General features: G+C 43.5%; 1 protein-coding gene across 1 annotated transcript in view; it reads left to right on the forward strand.

The window, feature by feature from the left end:
* Positions 1-1,142: 1,142 nt before the first annotated feature.
* Positions 1,143-21,199, forward strand: part of GTF2F2 (general transcription factor IIF subunit 2) — a 55,119-nt gene continuing 35,062 nt past the window's right edge. The window contains exons 1-5 of the mRNA XM_035137523.3: positions 1,143-1,278; positions 7,203-7,276; positions 8,986-9,004; positions 11,336-11,480; positions 17,280-17,318. Of these exons, the coding sequence (XP_034993414.1) occupies positions 1,213-1,278; positions 7,203-7,276; positions 8,986-9,004; positions 11,336-11,480; positions 17,280-17,318 (343 nt within the window). The 5' untranslated portion in view covers positions 1,143-1,212. The remainder of the gene's footprint in view (positions 1,279-7,202; positions 7,277-8,985; positions 9,005-11,335; positions 11,481-17,279; positions 17,319-21,199) is intronic.

Here is a 21,199-nt window from a genome sequence, read left to right on the forward strand (position 1 = left end):
GGCAGACAAATAAATAAGAACAATGGTGTCTGTGGGTATAAATAGTGAAATCTATAGATCTAAGATTCATTTATTTCCTAAGATATATTTAACTGAAGTCAAAAACTCACTTCAGGCTGCAAGATCCATTGTATGAAACCTAGATCAGTCAATCTCTTTGTGGCTAAATGAAATGGATGTGGGGTTTGTTCATAGCTGCCAAGTTATCCCTTTTTTAAAGGGATTTTCCCTTATGCTGAATAGGCTTCCTCGCGAGAAAAGGGAAAACTTGGCAGCTATGGGTTTGTTTGTTTTTTTGATCTAGTTGGCATTAGAGAAGTATTTGTATTGTCATGAGATTACTCTGGAATCTGAATCCTTTCCCAATTTGCCATCTATTTTTCAGCTGTTGTGTTTCATGTGATAATTAATTGTTACATGCTTCCCACTTCTGAATAGTGAAACAGTAGGCTACACGGGCATTGCTTGGGGTCTGCTGAGAGCACTGGAAACATAAGGCATTTGATTCACAAACATGCGTGCCGCCCCATTAGCAGCAACCACCAAAGGCAAGAAGGGGAAGAAAGAAGCTGCTTTTTACATCATTGTTCCTACACAGACCATCGCCAGCCACCGCTATTGCTGAGAAAGAGCCAAGAGAGCCGCAGTCCGTCCATCTGCAAGGGATGAGGAAAAGCTGCGCCCAAAAATATCTGGCGCTACCTGGTCCTGGTTGCTAGGCAGCAGAGGAGGGGGAGAGCCATTTCCCCACCTTGTGCCCATTGTGGAGCTTTTCAAGCAGGATCAATAACGATCCCTATTGCATGTTTATTCGAGAGGCAGGTACCGTTCGCAAAAAAAACCTTTCCGTTCCTAGAAAGAGCAGTTTTCTTTATAGTCCCTAAAGCTCATTTTATTTTATTTTATATACAATGCAATACAATACAACGCAATGCAATACAATTTGCATTTCCTCGCTCCCATCAACAGGCGCCCATTCATTCTCCGCCCTCCCCCTCCCCCTCGTAGTGGGCGGAGCTGACGCTGGGCAGCCCCTTGGGTGACGTCAACGCGCGCGTTCTGCCGGCGAGGCGTTCGCGCAGCGTGCATGAAAGCGGCCGCCGGCCCGAGGATGTTTAGCCTCTGCGGGCATCCGTAGTTGCGAGTGCGCCGCCGGTTCCTGCCCGGGTAACCTGCTGTTTCCCCTCACGGCGCGCTCGCTGCGAGGACGCTATGAGCGAAAAGGGGGAGCTGGACCTGGCCGGGGCCAAGCAGAACACGGGCATGTGGCTCGTCAAGGTGAGCCCCGGCTATTGATACTGACACCAGGTTATTCACCTCAGCTTCCCAGAGAGGGTCGCCGTCATAAGCGTCCCCGCCCCCATACGAAAACTGAGGGAAACGGAGGTTTGAAGCGCCCTCGCCCCTCCCCCCCCGGACCTTCTCAGGAGCACCAGGCCGACGACCTCCCCCCCCCACTCTGACCAACGGAGCTTCGGGGGCGGGGGGGGGAGAGGGCGTCTGCTGGTTGACGACCCCACCCCTTCATAGAATTGCAGAGTTGGAAGAGACCCCGGGGGTCATCTAGTCCAACCCCCTGCAACTCGGGGGTCTCAACTAGATTCCCCCCACCTATCATCTATGATGATAGTTGGCCAGCCAACCTCAGCTTAAAAACCCACCAAGGAAAGAGATTCCCACCACCTCCCGAGGGAGCCAGTTAGCGCCAGAAAGCTCTTCCTGATGTTTAGTCGGAATAATAATATAATAATGATTTATTATTTATACCCCGCCCATCTGGCTGGGTTTCCCCAGCCGCTCTGGGCAGCTCCCAACAGAATATTAAAAGCATGGTAAAACACCAAACATTAAAAGCGCCCTAAACAGGGTTGCCTTCAGATGTCTTCTAAAAGTCAGTTGTTTATTTCCTTGACATCTGATGGGAGGGTGTCCTTTGTCTGGTTCCCTGTAACCTCACTTCTCACAGGGAGGGAACTGCCAGAAGGCCCTCGGAACTGGACCTCAGTGTCCTAACTTGCAACTTGAAGCCATTGGTTTGAGTCCTACCGTCCTCTGGAGCAGGAGGAAACAATCTTGCTCCATCTTCCTCGTGGCGGCCCTTTGCATTCTGGAAGATGGCTCTCCTCTCAGTCCCCTCTTTTTCCAGGTTAAGCATACCCAATTCCCTCAACTGTTCCTATTAAGGCTTGGTTTCCAGACCCTTGATCATCTTGCTCATCCTCCTCCTGCACATGTTCCAGCTTTTCAATATACTTCTTAAACTGTCGTGCCCAGAACTGGACACAGTATTACAGTTGTGGTCTGATCAAAGCAAAATAGAGCAGTGCTATTACTTCATCAATACACTATTCTGTTGATGCAGTCTAGAATATCATTAGCTTTTTTTTTGTTGCTGCATCACATTCTTATGTGATGTTGACTCATGTTCAGCTTGTGGTATGCTAAGAGATCTAGATCCTTTTCACAAGCACTGCTTGCAACCCAGGTGAACCCCATCTTATATTTGTGCTGCTGATTCTTCCTGTGTAGGTGTAGAATCTACACCTACACAGGAAGAATCAGCTGCTACCTGGCATTTGTCCCTGATGAAATTCAATTTGTATGGGCCCAGTTCTCAAATCTGTTAAGGTCATCTTGAATCCCAATTCTGTCTTCTGAACCATTAGCTGCCCCTCCCAGTTTTGTCTCATCTGCAAATCTGATGAGCATCCATTCAGTTTTGTCATCCAATACATTCATAGAGATGTTGAACAACAACAGGCCCAGGACAGAACCCTGCTGCTCCCCACTTGTCACTTTTTCCCAGGATAATGAACTATTACTGAGCACTCATTGGGTTCAGTCAGTCAACCAGGTACAGATTCACCTAACACTTACCTTGTCCAGCCCACGTTTTACCAGCTTCCTTGCGTTAATATAATGTCAAAAGCCTTACTGAAGACAAGATATACTACATCCACAGCATCCCCCTGATCCACCAAGCTTGCAACTGTATCAAAGAGAGAGAGAGAGAGAGAGAGAGAGAGAGAGATATTCTACTGGGCTCACAGACCAACAGTTGAATTATCTGTTCTAGGGTTACTGTATTTTTGTATTGTATTGTATTTTAATATTCTGTTGGAAGACGCCCAGAGTGGCTGGGGAAACCCAGCCAGATGGGCGGGATATAAAATAATAATAATAATAATAATATAATAATAGGGTCTTTACTAGGGACGCGGGTGGCACTGCGGTCTAATACCACTGAAGCCTTGGGCTTGCCGATTGGAAGGTCAGCGGTTTGAATCCCCGCGACGGAGTGAGCTCCAATTGCTGGGTCCCTTCTCCTGCCAACCTAGCAGTTCGAAACATGAAGTGCAAGTACAGTGGTACCTCTACTTACGAATTCAATGCGTTCCGAACGCACATTTGTAAGTCGAAAAAAATTGTAAGTTGAATCCCATAGGAATGCATTGGGAGAAAAAATCGTAAGTTGAAGCAACTCTATCTAAAAATTCGTAAGTAGAAAAAATCCTATCTAAACCGCATCCAAGATGGCGGACGGAGCTCCATTCATAAGTAGAGTTATTCGTAAGTAGAGGTACCACTGTAAATAAATAGGTACCGCTCCGGTGGAAAGGTAAACGGTGTTTCCGTGCACTGCTCTGGTTTGCCAGAAGTGACTTAGACATCTGGCCACATGACATGGAAGATGTCTGCGGACAAACGCCGGCTCCCTCGGCCTATAGAGCGAGATGAGCGCCGCAACCCCAGAGTCGTCCACGACTGGACCTAACGGTCAGGGGTGCCTTTACCTTTAGGGTCTTTACTAGTATCAGCGTCAAGCTCACCAGTCAGTAGTTACCTGGGTCTTCATTTTCTCCCCTTTTGAAGATGGGGGGGGGCAACATTTGCCTGCCTCCAGTCTGCAGGGACTTCAGTAGAACTGGATGATATCAGCTTTTCAACATTGCGATGTATCACCAGCCAACCATCATGATTCAGTGATACATTGCAATGTTGAAAAGCGGAGGGAGGAGCAACCTACATTGGGCCCGGCTCCACAAGGTGCCTGGGTGAAACCACCTCAGCTCACTTGGCAGGAGCAGTGGCAGTTTCACCCCAGCACCTCAGAGGTCCATGGCCGATGGAGTTTGTTCCTCCACATGCCGGGTGCTGGTGGCAGAGGGTGTCCCTCCCCTGTCAGTGCCCAATGCACCAAGGAAAAACCATGCTTCATCGTCCGCAGCGCCTTTGGGGCCAGGGCCCTTGTGGGGTGCATCAGGGCTCCATCCTCTTCCTCATTCTTTTCAATATCTGTATGAAACCATTGGGAGGAATCATCAGGGGAGGTTGGGCTGGGTGTTCACCAATATGTGGATGATACTCAGCTCTACCCATTGGAATCAGTGAAGACAGTGAATGTCATGTGTGAGTGTCTGGAGGCAGTTGAAGGATGTATGGCAGTTAATGGATTGAGGTTGAATACCAACAAGACAGAAGTACTGTTTCTGGAGGACGGGGGACGAGCAGGTGTGGGGAACTCCTGGGTTTTGAATGGGGTTACTGACTGTGCCTCTGAAGGACAAGATGTGCAGCCTTGGGCTCATTTTGGACTCACAGCTGTTCATGGAGGCAGAAGTTAATTCTGTGTCCAGAGTGGTTTTTTACCAGCTCCATATGGTATGCCAGCTGAGACCCTACCTGCCTGCACACTGTATTGCCACAGTGGTGCATGTTCTGGTTATCTCCTGCTTGGACTACTGCAATGTGCTCGTTGTGGGGCTACCTTTGAAGGTGACTTGGAAGCTACAACTAATCCAGAATGTGGCTGCCAGATTGGTGACTACGAGTGGCCACCGAGACCATATAACACTGGTCCTGAAAGATCTACATTGGCTCCCAGTATGCTTCCAAGCACAAATGACTTTGGTACTGTATACCTGATGGAGTATCTCCACCCCCATTGTTCAGCCTGGACACTGAGGCCCAGTTCTGAGGGCCCTCACTGTGAGAAGTAAAGTTACAGGGAACCAGGCAGAGGTCCTTGGTAGCGGTGCCCACTCTGCGGTACACCCTCCCATCAGATGTCAAAGAAATTACAATTATACAAACTTCTGTAGGCATCTGAAGGCAGCCTTGTATTGGGAAGCTTTTATTATCTGGGTGGAAGGAACGGCAGAATGTGGAGGCCAAGCAGGGCTGGCACAGCAGACAACCATAGAAGTCAAGTCAAAGAAATCGCACTCCAAGGGCGCAGTCCTGGCTGCAGGAGTCTGTTTCACCAGCATGTTTCCTGCAAGGCATGCACTGACAAAGCAGCACCCAGCAGAATTGAAGCCTCCTGCTCTCTGCAGTGTAGTCAGACAAAGAGGAAAGGAGAGGCAGCGTCTCCTTGCCCTGCCCTTTTCCTGACTAGATAGGTTTTATAAATCCCTACATAAACCACACTCCCAAATTGTTTTGAGGCTGTATCTGGGTCAGGTGTTCCCCAGGTCACTATGACCGTGGGTTGATGTGCACATGGACAGCCTTAAAACTTACAAATTGCACTATTTGTTTAAAAATCTCTGTATTATTTGGTTTCTTAGCATTCCCTGGTAAGGCTGGGCACTTTCAGCTAGTAAATTTAATAATATAAATAAATTCTGGCCCACCAAAAAAGATTGGAGTGGGGACAATGCACGGACTGAGCAACAGTGGTGGACTACACATAGGTAAAGCTGGCAGTGCTTTTTAACACTGGCCGTGAAACACCTTGTGTTTCTGACTGTGGCAGGCTTTCTGACCATGGATGCTGTTACTGACATATTTGCTTTGCTAAATAAAGGGGGGTGGGGTATGGTTTTGTTCATTTTTATGCAAGGAGAAGGGAGCCTGAACGCAACTCCCTGCCTCATTCCGGCAATGGAAGTCAGGTTCTTTTAGTTTTCTCTTTTGCTGAAGTGTGGTGCTTGAATTGGTGGGGAAGGGAGCTATCGTAGCCTCCTTGCCACTGGTTTTCCTGCCCTCCTTATCCGTCACCTGATAGAACTGTTTTTTGAGGGTCTGCTTTTTTGTGTTGGAGGGAAGGAGAAGATTGGGTGTGTAGGAGAAAGTACATACACACACATGCATGGCAGAAGGCTTTCCAGCCTCTTCTGAGGACGAAAAAATGGGAGGAGGTGGTGGTGGTGAGAAATGAAATGAGAGCATGGCCAATGAGGCTTTTCTGCTCTGTTAGGAAGCTCCTGGGAGAGAGAATTTAAAGGGGAGGGGGAAAGTGTGTGTGAGAGTGAGTGAGTGAGAGAAAATATATATGGGAGGGGGCATACCTGGCCAAAGGGACCCTCCCCATGTGCTTCTGCTTTCTTTTTTGGATTATGAAGGATCTTGGCTGTTGACTTTAATTACTTGGGTGCTAAACTGCTCTGTTTGCTCCTTTTAAAAACTTAATTTCCAATTTTCCATACCCCAATCAAAGAAAAACAACAAAAAACACAAACCTAGCTGATTTTTCGAAGAACCTCCTCTGGCAGCCTTTCTTTCACCACCTGCACTTTCCTTTGTCTACATGGCTCTCCCATCATCAATCTTTGGCCCTAAACATTCTTTTTCTTTTTTTACTTGGTTTGTAAATTAGGGTGATGGTTGGGAAGAGAGAAAGGATCAAGCTTGGCAAAACAGAACTTAGCCCATGTTTCTAAACAAATTTGTATTGTTGGGAATATGTTATAGCATTATAATGAAAAAATAATGAATTATATCAATTTCAAGGAACAGATACAAAGATGGGATTTATTTAATTTTTAAAAACCTTTATTAATTTCTGCAATGTTAGTAGTCTGTAGACAATTGTATTATGTTTGAAAACTCTCTTACTACTTGTGTGCCAATCATTATGCTGTTAATAAAAAGTAAAGGTTATGCACATCCTGCTCTCTCTCTTATAATTCATTTTAAAACAATAGTGCTACAAATTGTGATCAGTGCTTTGTTTGATTTGTAATTATATTGTTTGAAATTCGGGAATATGATTATATTGTAATGCTAATGTTCTCTTTGTTCTTTACTGAAGCAATCTGTAATATATTTTGATTTAGTGTTGCTTTCTTCTACATCCTGAAAGATGTAGTTCTTCCTGTCTCAGGATTTAAAGAGTGGGGGAAAGAGAGAGAAAATTAAAGACATATTTCTTTTCTGTACTTACTGGATTTTTTTTATTTCATTGCCATTTGTTTTAGGTTCCAAAATACTTATCACAACAGTGGAATAAAGCTTCAGGAAGAGGTGAAGTTGGGAAGCTAAGAATTGCCAAGTAAGAGTGCTTATATTTTACATTCGGATTTTCTTTTGTTTGGGTAGTGGATGGGGTAGGGTGGAGAAGGAACTACTGAGAAACTATTTTGGCTTACAGGTTTTTCTTATTTGAGAGAGACACATCTGATAGTACAGTTGCTCTTGCTCCTTAATCATGATTATGATTGTGTGTGATACTCAAGCACTGGTTTGCAATAACACAGTCTGGGTCTAAATACAGCCTTTGAGATGAGGCCTTTTAATATGCCCTGTGAGCCCTACATTCCTGCCCATATAAGCCAGGTGCCGGTTTTTATATTTCTGCCTTGTCCATTTGGCTCTGGATATGGTCATTTTGGAGAAATTGTATACTTCAGATGTACAAATGAATGGCAGTATTGAGAGGGAATATTTGATCTTGCTTTGAGAGATCACTGGGCCCACAGAGTTATAATAGGTTCCCCTCCCCCAAACTTCATATAACAGAACAGTTCCCTAAATTAAAAACGTGGCTTGATTCCTTCAATAAATATGATTGTGCAACTTCCCAAGCAAACAGAAAGTAAGACATTGACATATCCTCAAATTATTATTTATTTATTTATATCACATCTTTCCTCAAAGGAGCTTAGGGTGGCATACATAGTTCTCCTCCCCATTTTATCCTCACAACAACCCTGTGAGGTAGGTTAGACTGAGGGTGAGCTTCATGGCGACCAGGAGATTTGAATCCCAGGTCTTAGTCCAGCAATCTAACGGCTACACCACTCTAGCTCTCATCTTTCCTTGAAGCTAAATGTTCCTGGTTCTTTGCTGTGATGTCACGTGCCTTACATTTCACACATTTTATCCGTTTTGAACACACTGAATCCTTTCTGGTTTGAATCCATCTTACTTCAAACACAGTGACCAAGGATTGTCCTATACGGTGATGAGTGGGACACACCAATTGCAATCTGTTTCAGTGTGTAATTCTTCAGGTCATTTGCTCCATTTTTTGTGACCATCATGGTGCTGATTTAGATTCTGACAATAGCCTAGTTGCAAGTCCATCTCAGTTACCGAAACCTAGCCAGTCTCCTAGTTTCATTCCCTTGGATCCAAATGGGTTCTGTCTGAACTGAAATGCACTTCTACTTAAGGGTGAGTCCTCTTCTTGCTGCAACTTCTCTCACCGCATGTGAGAGTGCCCCAGTTATCAGGAGCAGATTTAGTGGGAGGAAGAAAGGCGATGCAAAGAGAAGAGGAAAGCCAAAAAACCCAGTTCTGTGATGAAACTGTGTTCTGCACATGGAACTGGAGCCCAAACCATTTATAGCATTGAAATACATATGTGCATTTGTCCTACCTATTGCATCCTTAAGAGCCCTTTCACCATTTCCCTCTATCTAGGCTTATTGCCTCTGCTGATGCCCTGATGTGGAGGGCTTTCCATTCCTTAGCTGGGTCCAGGCTCAGAGTGTGTGAATTCTGGATGTCCCAATTTCGGGACTCGCTGGTTGGTTGGATGGACTGCCTCCAGTGCTGCTGGTATCACAGAACTAGCTGGTCTCTCCTTGTTGGAGTTGAAACCTAGGCAGCAGGGGGACGGGAGAGCCCTGAAAATACCATAATGATTCCCCAGTTATATAGCATTTAGATTCCTCAGGAGGGATTTGTTTTTATTCCTTGTACTCTAATAGTTATAAGAAATAATTAAAATACTATATCCTTTTGCTTTTTTCATAGGAATCAAGGAAGAACAGAAGTAAGTAGATGAAATGCAAATATTAGGAAAGTATATTTTGTATTGGAGTAGATGGGTTACATATTTTTTTATGTTCTGTGTTGTATTTATACCAGTGCCATTTCATCTAACAGTATAATCCTTTTCTGAGAAGGTACAAGTTATTTTTTCTGTTTCACACATGTGAAATTTAAATATAATTGCTAAATAAACTAACATTTATTAATTCCCTTTAACAGAGCTTGTGTGGAAGCTAGAGACTAGGGTGCTTAACCCTTTTGTTTGTTCCTTTCCCCCTCCTATAAAAAGCATGCAAGATACTATTTTAATGTTTAAATAACAATAACTCTTACTTACCGTCCATAGCACCTTAGAGACCAACTAAGTTTGTTATAGGTATGAGCTTTCGTGTGCATGCACACTTCTTCAGATACACTGAAACAGAAGTCACCAGAAGACCCTATGTATAGTCAGAGGGTGGGGAGGGGTATTACTCAGAAGGGTGGTGGGAATGGGTGATTGGCTGATAGGAGTGGTAAACCTGTTAATGACTGTTAACGACTGTTGATGACTGCAATTGGTCTTGCAGGAAAAAGCAAGGGATGAGGTGCTAAAGAAAGCTTATTGCCTCTGCTGATGCCCTGATTCTGCCTTGTGATTCCTGATGTCAGATTTATGTCCATTTATCCTTTGGCGTAGGGTTTGGCCTGTTTGTCCAATATAGAGAGCTGAAGGGCACCGTTGGCATTTGATGGCATACACAATGTTAGAAGATGAGCAATTAAATAGTCCTGAGATGGTATGTTTGATGTTGATGGGGCCATTAATGGTGTTGTCCGGGTGTATGTGGCAGCAAAGTTGGCATCTGGGTTTATTGCAGTGTCCATGTTAAGTCCTGTGGTGGTATTATTGTGGGTGAGGAGTTGTTTAAGATTGGGTGGCTGTCTGTAGGCAATGAAAGGTCTTCCTCCCAGAGCTCGAGAAAGAGAACTGTTATTGTCTAGGAGAGGTTGTCAAACAGGCCAAACTCTGCACCAAAGGATAAATGGACATAAATCTGACATCAGGAATCACAAGACAGAGAAACCAGTAGGAGAACACTTCAATATCCCAGGACATTCTATACAAGATCTCAAAGTAGCTGTTTTATTACAGAAAAATTTCAGAAACAGACTGGAAAGAGAAGTTGCTGAATTGCAACTCATTACCAAGCTTAAAACCATGGAGAGACCTGGTCTGAATAAGGGCACTGGATTCTTATCTTATTATACGTGATAAAGCTTTCTTTAGCACCTCACCCCTTGCTTTTTTTCCTGCAAGACCAATTGCAGTCATCAACAAACAGTCATCAACAGGTTTACCACTCCTATCAGCCAATCACCCATTCCCACCACCCTTCTGAGTCATACCCCTCCCCACTCTCTGACTATACATAGGATCTGGTGGACTTCTGTTTCAGTGTATCTGAAGAAGTGTGCATACACACGAAAGCTCATACCTATGACAAACTTAGTTGGTCTCTAAGGTGCTACTGGAAGGATTTTTTTTTTACTACGTCAGACCAACACGGCTACCTACCTGTAACTCTTACTTACCGTGTCCTTGCACTTGTTAGATTAAGTGCATATGGACAAGGCAGGCAGGTATTACTTATGTTACTAATGTATTACATAAGTTTATCACTAAGACTGAAACTCTTGCAGACTCTGACTAACTCTAAGACAGACAGCAGCAGAAAAAGAACAGACCCCCTGCTCAGCTGCTCTAACAACACAAGCAGGCTGCCATTGAAGGCTGCTATTAACTGACATAACTGTACTGTACTAGCTTACACAGCTGTCTCAGGCACAAGGTATATGTCCTCACAAGATTCTTTCTCAGAATGTTGCAGCCCTTGTGAGTATTCATCCATTGCATAGCATCTTGGGTGCTCATGTCTCACTGTAAACCCTCCACAGATCCAGAGTGGAGTCCCTAGGCATCTTGTACTCTTCCTTCTGGTAACTCCTGCAGCCAAGCTGGTGTCAAATATAGTCCAAAGGAAAGCTAAGTAGTATATCAGCAACCCAGCCAGATAGGCAGGGCATAAATAATAAATTGTTGTTGTTGCCTGGGCAGCCCAGGACTTCCATATATACAGGCTTGTGCCCTGGAGAGGTTATGGTACATCGGTGCTGGTAATGCAGCAAAAACAATGCGGGAAGCAGCACTTTACCCCCGATGGATGGCACACTCTTCCTTTGTCTCTCCAGACAGACTGATGCCAACAACATTGAACAATGAATTAATTCTCCAAAGCAGTTGACAATTCCTTTTCCATAAGAAATATTTATTGCCGTGTTTGGTTTTCAGGTATCTTTCACTTTGAATGAAGATCTTGCCAACATTGGTGATATTGGTGGGAAGCCAACTTCCATCAGTGCACCCAGAGAACACCCTTTTCTCTTACAAAGTGTTGGAGGACAGATGTTAACCGTGTTTACAGAGAGTTCATTGGGTAAGTTGAAGGAAAATTGATAGTTAACTAAAGTTTTGCAAAATGAGAGATATTTGCTAAATTGAACTTCTACATCCAGATTTTTTTGAGATGGTTTCTTGGGTTTGGACTTTTCTGTTTTGATTCTTGTGGTGTAGCCTAAACAATTAGTATGGAACAAAAGAATGGCAATTGCCAGAATTCTAAAATTTTAAACTCTGAATGTTTTTGTAGACAGATTATTTTGTATTAGAATGTCATAAGGACATAAGAAGAGCTGGCTGAATTAGGCAAATGGTCTATTCTAACCCATTATCCTGTTCCCATGGTGGCCCACCAGATCATAGAACTGTGGAGTTGAAAGGGATCCAGAGGGTCATGCAATGCAGGAATCTCAACTAAAGCATCCATGGTGGAGGGCCATCCAACCTCTGCTAAAAGCCTCCAAGGAAGGAGAGTCCACAACCTCCTGAGGGAGCTTTTTCTACTGTTGAACAGCTCTTACTGTCAGAAAGTTCTCCCTGATGTTTTCTCAGAATCTCTTTTCTTGTAACTTAAAGCCGTTGGTTCGAATCCTACCCTCTGGAGCTGGAGAAAACAGTCTTTCTCCATTAAAAAAAAGAAGAAGCTCCTTAAGCTTTTTGAAATTGGGCTTCCTAAAGTCCAGAGTACATGTCTGACTCCACTCGGCTTTCCTTTGTCTCTGCATCCCACGAGCACATGATCACTTCCCCCCAAATTTCCCAGTACTTCCACTTTGTTGATCAATTCTTTCCTATTGGTGAGGACCAGGTCCAAGGCAGATGATCCCCTTGTTGTTTCTTCCACTTTTTGGGAAGCAAAATGTGGGAGGCAATGGAGGAATTTGTTGGACCTTTCTCTGAAACCATTGGCTTCGAATGTAGCAAGTGGGTTATTGGCCTACTCATTCATGATCAGTAAGTAGCCTTGGATGGGAAGAGGTTAGGTCTAGTATGGACAGTGCGTGGAAGAATTCAACCCTGACGTTGGGTCACATAAGTTATGAGAGGGAACCACATAAAATGTTTCTGTTTCATCAAAGCCTTTGGTGCCTAGTGCCCCCTCCCATGTGTGGTGCCATTTGGCTATCAATTCCATGCATTTGATTCAAGGTAATATGTTATATATGTGGGACTGCCTTTTGAAAATGGTCTGGAAACTACAATGGTCCTGGAAAATGACAGCTAGATTGTTAATAGGGACCAAATGCTTTGGCCTTATTATTCTGATCCTTGCCTGCCTCTACAGACTTTGATTTGATTTATTTATATGGTTGATTTTAAATTTGACTGTTGTCTATTGTTCTCAGAACTGGAATATCTCTTTAAAGGGGGGGGCTGCTTAGTTGGCTGGAAAATGTGAGCCCTAGTTATTTGACTTTGCTGAGCTATTTTTTGTTGTTGTTTGTGCATGAAATATAAACTACATTTTGTTCTGTAAACATCGCCATATGTACATAACTGGTTGCCATGCAACAGTGCAATTTGTGCTACCCATTATTTTGTCTTTATTGCTGTCCCAGTTCCACGTCACTTGCATATATTTCAATATTAATAGGCCACCATGAGCAAATTAGGTGTTTCTTTTCCCAAATATACACTTACTGTGTAACCTGGTGAACAATTACACACTATTTTAGATTAAGACTGGCATTTCTATCAGCCTAACAGCAGTAAAATGCTGCTGTAGAGTAAAAAAAAAAGCAGACACAATGGTGGTTCATTTCAAATACTGTATGAGTAAAGTGACAGCTTGGTAGATCACATAATTTAAAGATTTCAGGTTCAGTTCTCAGAACTTTCAATAAAAGTAGTGTTTTAAGACTTCTGAACTTAGCACACCTGTTCCATACTCATCTGCTTTCTATGGACCAGCCATCCAGGATCAGTTGTCTGTTCCACGGGAGAGATCTTGCACAAAGTGATGTGTATTGTGTTCAAGAATCTGTGGATAAGAAGTAATCTCATGCTAGAAGAAAAATATAGCTGTATATCTCTATCCCTCTAAACCCACACAATGGCATAAACAGTAACTTTTACTGCTTTTGCCAGTGTCTTGTAGTGGTTAGAGTGTTGGACTAGGACCTTGAAGACCAGGGTTCAAGTCCCTACTCAGCCATGAAGCCTGTTTGGTGACCTTGTACTTACTGTCTCTCTGCCTAACCTACCGCACAGTCTTTTGCAAGGATAAAATGGAGAGGAGAACCATGAATGCTACACTGAGTTCCTTGGATGTAATCTGGAATCTACATGTAATAGTTCTTAATAATAATAAGTCCATGAAAGCGTATCATAATAAATTCATAATAAATAATCTACAAGAGGCCACCAAACCTGTTGCTGCTTTTTGTTGCAGCAGACTAACACAATTACCCCAATGGGAATTTGTTGTACTTGTTATAATGGCATTCTCATTTATTTGCATTTATGTTGTTGAATTCTATTAGTGGTTTTTGAGTTTCTATTTATGCTGCCATTATAATGGTGTATATTGAATTATTAGCAATTGACATTGATTATTGAAATAGTATGTTCATTTGATTATAACAAATGAATGGAATGGAATATTGCTTTGACTTGTATCTGGTATGAACCCACTTTGGGTCCAGAAATGGCACATTCTTCCCCTCCCCTTTCAGATCCACTGTCCTCCTGGAAGCCCAACCCACAAATCTTTGGTCTCAAGTTACCTGGTCTTGGGTAGTGCAGGTGGGAAATGCCTCTGCCCGAGACCTTGGAAAGTCTCTGCCCATCAGAGTAGGGAATACCGAATTAGATGAACTAAAGACCTGAGTTGGTGAATTGTAGCTCCATGAGTTCATATTTCATTTCCAAATTGGATGCGATTCTTGCTTTATTAGTAACCAGGAAGATATTTTGATAATATATGTTAATGTATATGTACAAAAATAGCAGAGCCACAACCCTTGAACACTTAAGCCATGTCTGCATCATTTTCCTTCTGTGCAAATTAAGCTATTTTGCTTAAGTGTGCTTGGTTTCCTTGGAATTTATAGGCTAGACGGTGACTGATATTTTCTGACTTAACAGGGATTAAAAATAAAATACTATAGAATTTAATAACAAAGAAGCAGAAGCAAGGGACATGATTTTGTGCTGCTGTATGGAGAGTTGGTATTGGAAGCTTTAAGTAACGAGTGAAATTTATAGCAATGTGTTCTCGCAATAAGGCAAATGAAGTGGTATTGGTGTCTAAACAGAGTTAAAATACATGTGTTTTTTCTTCAAGAATCTAAAATATGCCAGAAATGGAAAATATATTAAGTGGCCTTTCTTCAAGGATGGTAGGGTAACAAAATATTAATTCACCCTGCCTTTGCTTAATTACCCTTTAGAAGGGACCCATCATAGTTCAAGACTGGGAGCTGTGCCATCTGCTCTGCATACCTTGCACTTTTAGTCTAATATCATAATAAACCGAATATGCCCCCCCCCCATAATTCACACTGGGGGAAAAAGGATTTATTTGCTACTTTTTATTTATACGGAAGATTGAAACTCAGGGGTTTGGGACAGACGGAACACTTTGTGTTGAAGGAGAAAAATGCATTTTGGACATTCTTTGAGGTCATTCCTACATTTTAGGAGTGAGTTCTGGCCCCCAATTAAGGTTGCAAACCTGTGTGCATTTGGGAGTAAGTCCCATTGAATTCAGTGCAATTTGCTTCCGACTAAACATACAAACAATTGTCCTGCCAGTCCTAGTTGGTGATCATCTCAGATGTTGCCAGGGAGCGAGCAGGTGTGGGGGACTTCCTAGTCCTGAATGGGGTACCCGTGCCCCTGAAAGACCAGGTGCGCAGCCTGGGAGTCATTTTGGACTCACAGCGGTCCATGGAGTCGCAGGTCAATTCTGTGTCCAGGGCAGCTCTGTACCAGCTCCATCTGGAACACAGGCTGAGACCCTACCTGCCTGCAGACTGTCTTGCCAGAGTAGTGCATGCTCTGGTTATTTCCCTCTTGGACTACTGCAATGCACTCTACGTGGGGCTACCTTGAAGGTGACTTGGAAGCTACAGCTAATCCAGAATGCTGCAGCCAGACTGGTTACTGGGAGTGGCCCCCAATCTATATCTATAAAGTGCAAGTGTCCCTGCGTCCAAGTTGTCCCGTGTGTCCCTGGGTTACTGCGCATGTACGCCAGGGACACAGGGATTGGACAGCAGAGACTGCACGCGCGCACTCTCTCCCCCCCCTGCCGCCTCCAACCGCCGCTCCCGGCCAGAACATCAGGGAAGTGAGGGTGGAGGCCAGCGGAGACCTCCTCCTCACAACCCTCCCTGGCCCGTGAGAGGAGCGGTGGGAGGCCGCGAAGCAGCGGCGGCGAGGTAGGGGTTTGTGTCCCGCGTCCTTCCTGTCGGCGGCTGCGGGAGAGGAAGGAAGGAGGAGAAAGCAGCGCTTTCTCCTCCTCCGTTCCTGTCCTCCTGCCGCCGACAGCAAGGACAGGTCCCAGGGTTCGGAGAAGCGCTGCGCAAGCGCTTCTCCGAACTCTGGGATGTCTCCTTGATGTCGGCGGCTGCGGGAGAGGAACGGAGGAGAAGAAAGCAGCGCTTTCTCCTCCTTCGTTCCTGTCCTCCTGCCACCGACAGTAAGGACAGGTCCCAGGGTTCGGAGAAGCGCCGCGCAAGCGCTTCTCCGAACCCCAGGATGTTCTAGCGCCCGTTATTGAACGGGCTGAAATACACTAGTACCATATAACACCGGTCCTGAAAGACCTACATTGACTCCCAGTATGTTTCCGAGCACAATTCAAAGTGTTGGTGCTGTCCTTTAAAGCCCTAAACGGCATCAGCCTTTACCTGAAGGAGCGTCTTCACCCCCATCATTCAGCTCGGACGTTGAGGTCCAGCACCCAGGTCCTTTTGGTAATTCCCGCCCTGCGAGAAGTGAGGTTACAAGGAACCAGGCAGAGGGCCTTCTCTGTAGTGCCACTGGCCCTGTGGAACGTCCTCCCAGCAGATGTCAATGAGATGAGCAACCATATGACTTTTAGAAGACATCTGAAGGCAGCCCTGTTTAGGGAAGTTTTACTGTTTGAAGTTTTATTCTGTTTTTAGTGTTCTGTTGGGACCCGCCCAGAGTGGCTGGGGAAACCCAACCAGATGGACAGGGGATAAATATTATTATTATTACTACACAATACAGTGGTACCTCGGGTTACAGACGCTTCAGGTTACAGACTCTGCTAACCCAGAAATAGTACCTCGGGTTAAGAACTTTGCTTCAGGATGAAAATAGAAATTGCGGGGCGGCGGCAGCAGGCGGCCCCATTAGCTAATGTGGTACCTCAGGTTAAGAACAGTTTCAGGTTAAGAACGGACCTCCAGAACGAATTAAGTTCTTAACCCGAGGTACCACTGTATTTTACATTTGAGAATCAGTTTTCTGGCATGGTTGGACTTTGGCAAGTTCTCTCTTAGAGCCAAACTCTGTGTGATGTTAAATTCGCATGTAACGTTGCGTGTAATTTCACTCTTAATCATGGGGCTGTTAGTGTTAAAATGGGGGAAAGTGGTGGCACCTCCACTACCTCATAATCCAGGCTGGGTGCTGATTCTTCCACTCTGAACCCCAATTTTATAGCTTGAGTGGGACAGATGGTTCTAGAAAGAGGCATGAAAGAGCTTCAAACAGTAGATCATGATTGACTGAAAAGCCTTATGTTGTTCAGGACTGGACTACAGGGAGTTTATAACATTCCATAAGCTTGAGTTACAAATAGGAACACTCTTAATATCGAATTGTAAAGTCCTAAACCTTATTTTATTGTCATTTGCAGAAAGTCAGACAGATGAAAAATCTGAAATCAGCAACAGTGGTAAGTGTTGGCTGCAATAACTTGTTTACGGAGATAATAAAAAACAATACTAACTGATTCATTGCTACAAATTCCTTGAATTGTTCAAAATCTAGAGTTTATGCAGGTAGTTACATTGAAACTTTTAAAACGTTTAGATGTATTTCTGGTTTCCTTTGGCTACTTAATATCATTGCAGTTTGCAAATGCTTGGTGAGGGAATTTCACAAGCAAGTTATGATCGTCTTCATTTCAAAAAAAATCACTTCAGGTTTTGTGAAATATAACAAATAATCACAATCGTATGGGGGTGGACAGACTTGCATGATCTGGTGCAAAAGACAGAGAATTCCGTAAATCTGAGTCCAAGGATTTGTGAGTATCAAAACTCCATGCCCGGGCATGCGCAGAAGTGATTTCTGGTGCCCAGACATGCAGACACGGGCAGCCTGGCACCGGAAGACGCTTCTGCACATGTCTGGACATGCGCAGAAGCGACTTCCGGTGCCACTCTGCCTTTGTCTGGGCACTGGAAACCGGGCAGAGCCGGCACCGGAGGTCTCTTCTGCGCATGTATGGACATGCACTGAAGCGACTTCCGGTGCCACGCCACTGCTGATCCTTTATTTTCCAATCCAGAAGTTGACAGCTATGTGTTTTTTCTCTCACCAATTCAAAGCATGATCCAGGTTCTCTTCCCCTTTACCGGAAAGACTGCAGAGAGATAGGCTCATATTGTCATGCATGGTGGAATTTCATGTTGGTATACTCCTTTTGGGAAAAGGTGTTTTATGTTATTTCCAAAAATATGCAACAACTCCTCCCACCAAATTCAGCTCTTGCCTTATTATCATTAGACCCAAATTTAACAATAACTTTAAATGCAGATATTTAGTATTTTATCCGTTATCTTTATTTTATTTTATTTTATTTTTTAACATTGCAAACATCCATTTAAACAACATAACACTGATACAAACTTGGGGTTCTCTGAATCCCCGGGTTAACCCCCCCCCCCGGTTTGCATCTTTACCACATTTAATTACATTTATCTAACTTTAATTTTATCATTTTTTTAGTCTTTTGGTTTTTGCCAATTACAAGTGTTATAAAAATCCTGTTAACTTCTTTAATTATTACAGTGTTTTTTAATATAGTCTCTGTACTTTTTTCCATTCTGTATTAAATTTGTTGTCCTCTTGGTGTCTGATTCTTCCAGTCATCTTTGCCATTTCAGCGTATTCTATCGTCTTCACAATCCACTCTTCTTTAGTTGATATTTTCTCTTTTTTCCATCTCTGGGCGTAAAGCGTTCTCACAGCTGTCATCATATAAACAGTCTTTTCACATCCTTTGGTAATTCTTCTCCTATTATACCTTCTGGTTTTTAAACAAAAGTTATCTTAAACATTTTTTCCCCATTCATTATATATCATTTCCCAGAATGCCTTTACCATTTTGCATGTCCACCACATGTGGTAGAATGTGCCTTCCGCCTTCCTTCTCTTTACACTTTCTGCATGTTAGTATTATTTTAATACATTTTTGCTAGTCTTACCAGAGTCATATACCATCTATACATCATTTTTATATACTGTAGTTCTAGTTTAACATACAGCATGCTGTAAATTTCAAGTCCTCCTTCCACAGTCTTTCCCAATCTGCACGTTGTATATTATATCCCACATCTTTTGCCCAGTGGATTATTACTGATTTTACTTCTTCATCTTTAGTTTCCCATGTACTGTATTTTATCTGTTACCAGCAGCCCAATTAACAATAGCCCAATATTGGACACAGTCTGTAGAAATCCCCATTGAAATCTGGTTAAATAATATTTGGAATGTGGCTCTGTTGCAATGCGTTACTTGCCACAGAAGGGTAATTACAAGCAATTCAAGGATGAACACTTTTGGTGAAACTTGGCTTGTTTTTTCCTTTATAAATGAGATGAAATATATTTTAATTCCACCCTCAACATAAGAATCTCTGTGGAGAGGCTACTTGAGTTGATAATGCATAAATTGCTTGTGTACTATGTACTGCATAAGAAAGTGAATAAGAATGTATCACTGGACAGCTTAATGTAAAGGTAAAGGGACCCCTGACAGTTAGGTCCAGTCACGGACGACTCTGGGGTTGTGGTGCTCATCTCGCTTTAATGGCCGAGGGAACTGGTGTTTGTCCGCAGACAGTTTTTCCGGGTCATGTGGCCAGCATGACTAAGCCGCTTCTGGCAAACCAGAGCAGCACACGGAAACACTGTTTACCTTCCCACCGGAGCGGTACCTATTTATCTACTTGCACTTTGACGTGCTTTCGAACTGCTAGGTTGGCAGGAGCAGGGACCGAGCAACGGGAGCTCACCCCGTCGCGGGGATTTGAATTGCCGACCTTCTGATCGGCAAGCCCTAGGCTCTGTGGTTTAGACCGCAGCGCCACCTGCGTCCCTCAGGTTACTGTAGTTGTATGTTATTGTATTTAAATGAAAAAGAAATGGAAAAAAATGGAAGTGATAGCTTTTGATCTCTTCACTTTCACACTGGGGAAGGAAAGAGGAGCAGGAAACCATGAGGCCAAGACTCATTCCCATAGTTACAACCCATAGTTTCTCATGTTGCCAAAAGAACTCCCACTATGATCCTAGGTTCTGCCATGATGCTATGGCACGAGAAGCTAACACTCAGGTATATCAGTTCAATTCTGATAATGCTTGCCTTTTAATATAATGACTTAATAGCAAACTTCAGTCATTGTTGTCTTAGTGCTCTGCAGTTACTTAAAAAAACTAATCACACAGTCATGGTAACTGATGGTTTAGTGCAAACTTGTTCGGAGAAAATGTTTGATGTGACACTTTGTGAGCAATAGCCTCCTCCATATTTTATGGTTACAGAGTTGTATTTTTGACAGCACGGGAAGCAGAGCCATTTCTGATTTGTTAGGGCAGTTAATGGGGCTGCCGGCTGCCAGATACCCTATTCTTAAGCATTGGATTTTATAATCAAAGGAAATCTTTGCTTTATCTACCAATCTGGTATGTATTTTTTAAATGCAAAACCTGGGACAACTCAAATAGAGTAGCTTCATGCGGCTTCATCACATTTAGAGATCATATTCATGAAAGTGGTTGGTGGCTGTCAATGGAAGTTGCCAGGCTCACACTGTTTCTGGGCCAGACCAGACATAAGAGATACCCGAAAAGGCCAAGTCTGCATGAAATGTGGGCTGGTGCCACTCCTCAATTAAAAGGTCACCTGTGAGCTGCTGAAAGAATCTCTAGAACCCCTCACTTCACTTTTTAGAAATAACAATTCTTTTGGACCTTACTGGAAAAATATAATGACCAGATCAGAAACAAAGAGGAAAGATCAAACCGATGTTGTAAAAATATTTATAACAAGCCTTTAATTCTTTAAAGTCTGGGGATAATCCAAGGTCTAGCACATTAAGAGGTAAGTAAACATGAAACTGTGCCCTTGGGATTTGTGTGTCAGAGAGCCATGTACGCATCACACTTTCCTGTGCCATCTGATGTAGCCCTGCATCTATCTTTTGAGGATCATAGTTCCCTTTGGAATCCAATTCTGCTGTCTGGCAATAATCCCAGAAACAGTTCTGTTCTTACTAGAACAGGCAGTGGGCCGCATATGGCCCTGGGGCTTTAATGGATGGATACGAAAAGCTGAAGTTTCAGTTATTTCATAGTAGAAATACTTGTCTTTAGTTTTAACTTTCTAGTGCCTGAATTTGCGTCAAATTCTATAATGGTATAAGGATTTTCTGTTTTTGAAAGAATAATTTCAGGCTATCGCAGATAGTGAACAGCATGAAGCTGTTATTAAGCAAAGCCTTTCCTGTGTCGTTCTTGCCCTTGCTTGTCCCTCTCCCAGGTGTCATTC

The sequence above is a fragment of the Zootoca vivipara genome, chromosome 5 (genome assembly GCF_965207765.1).
Source record: "Zootoca vivipara chromosome 5, rZooViv2.hap1.1, whole genome shotgun sequence".
Classification (NCBI taxonomy): domain Eukaryota; kingdom Metazoa; phylum Chordata; class Lepidosauria; order Squamata; family Lacertidae; genus Zootoca; species Zootoca vivipara.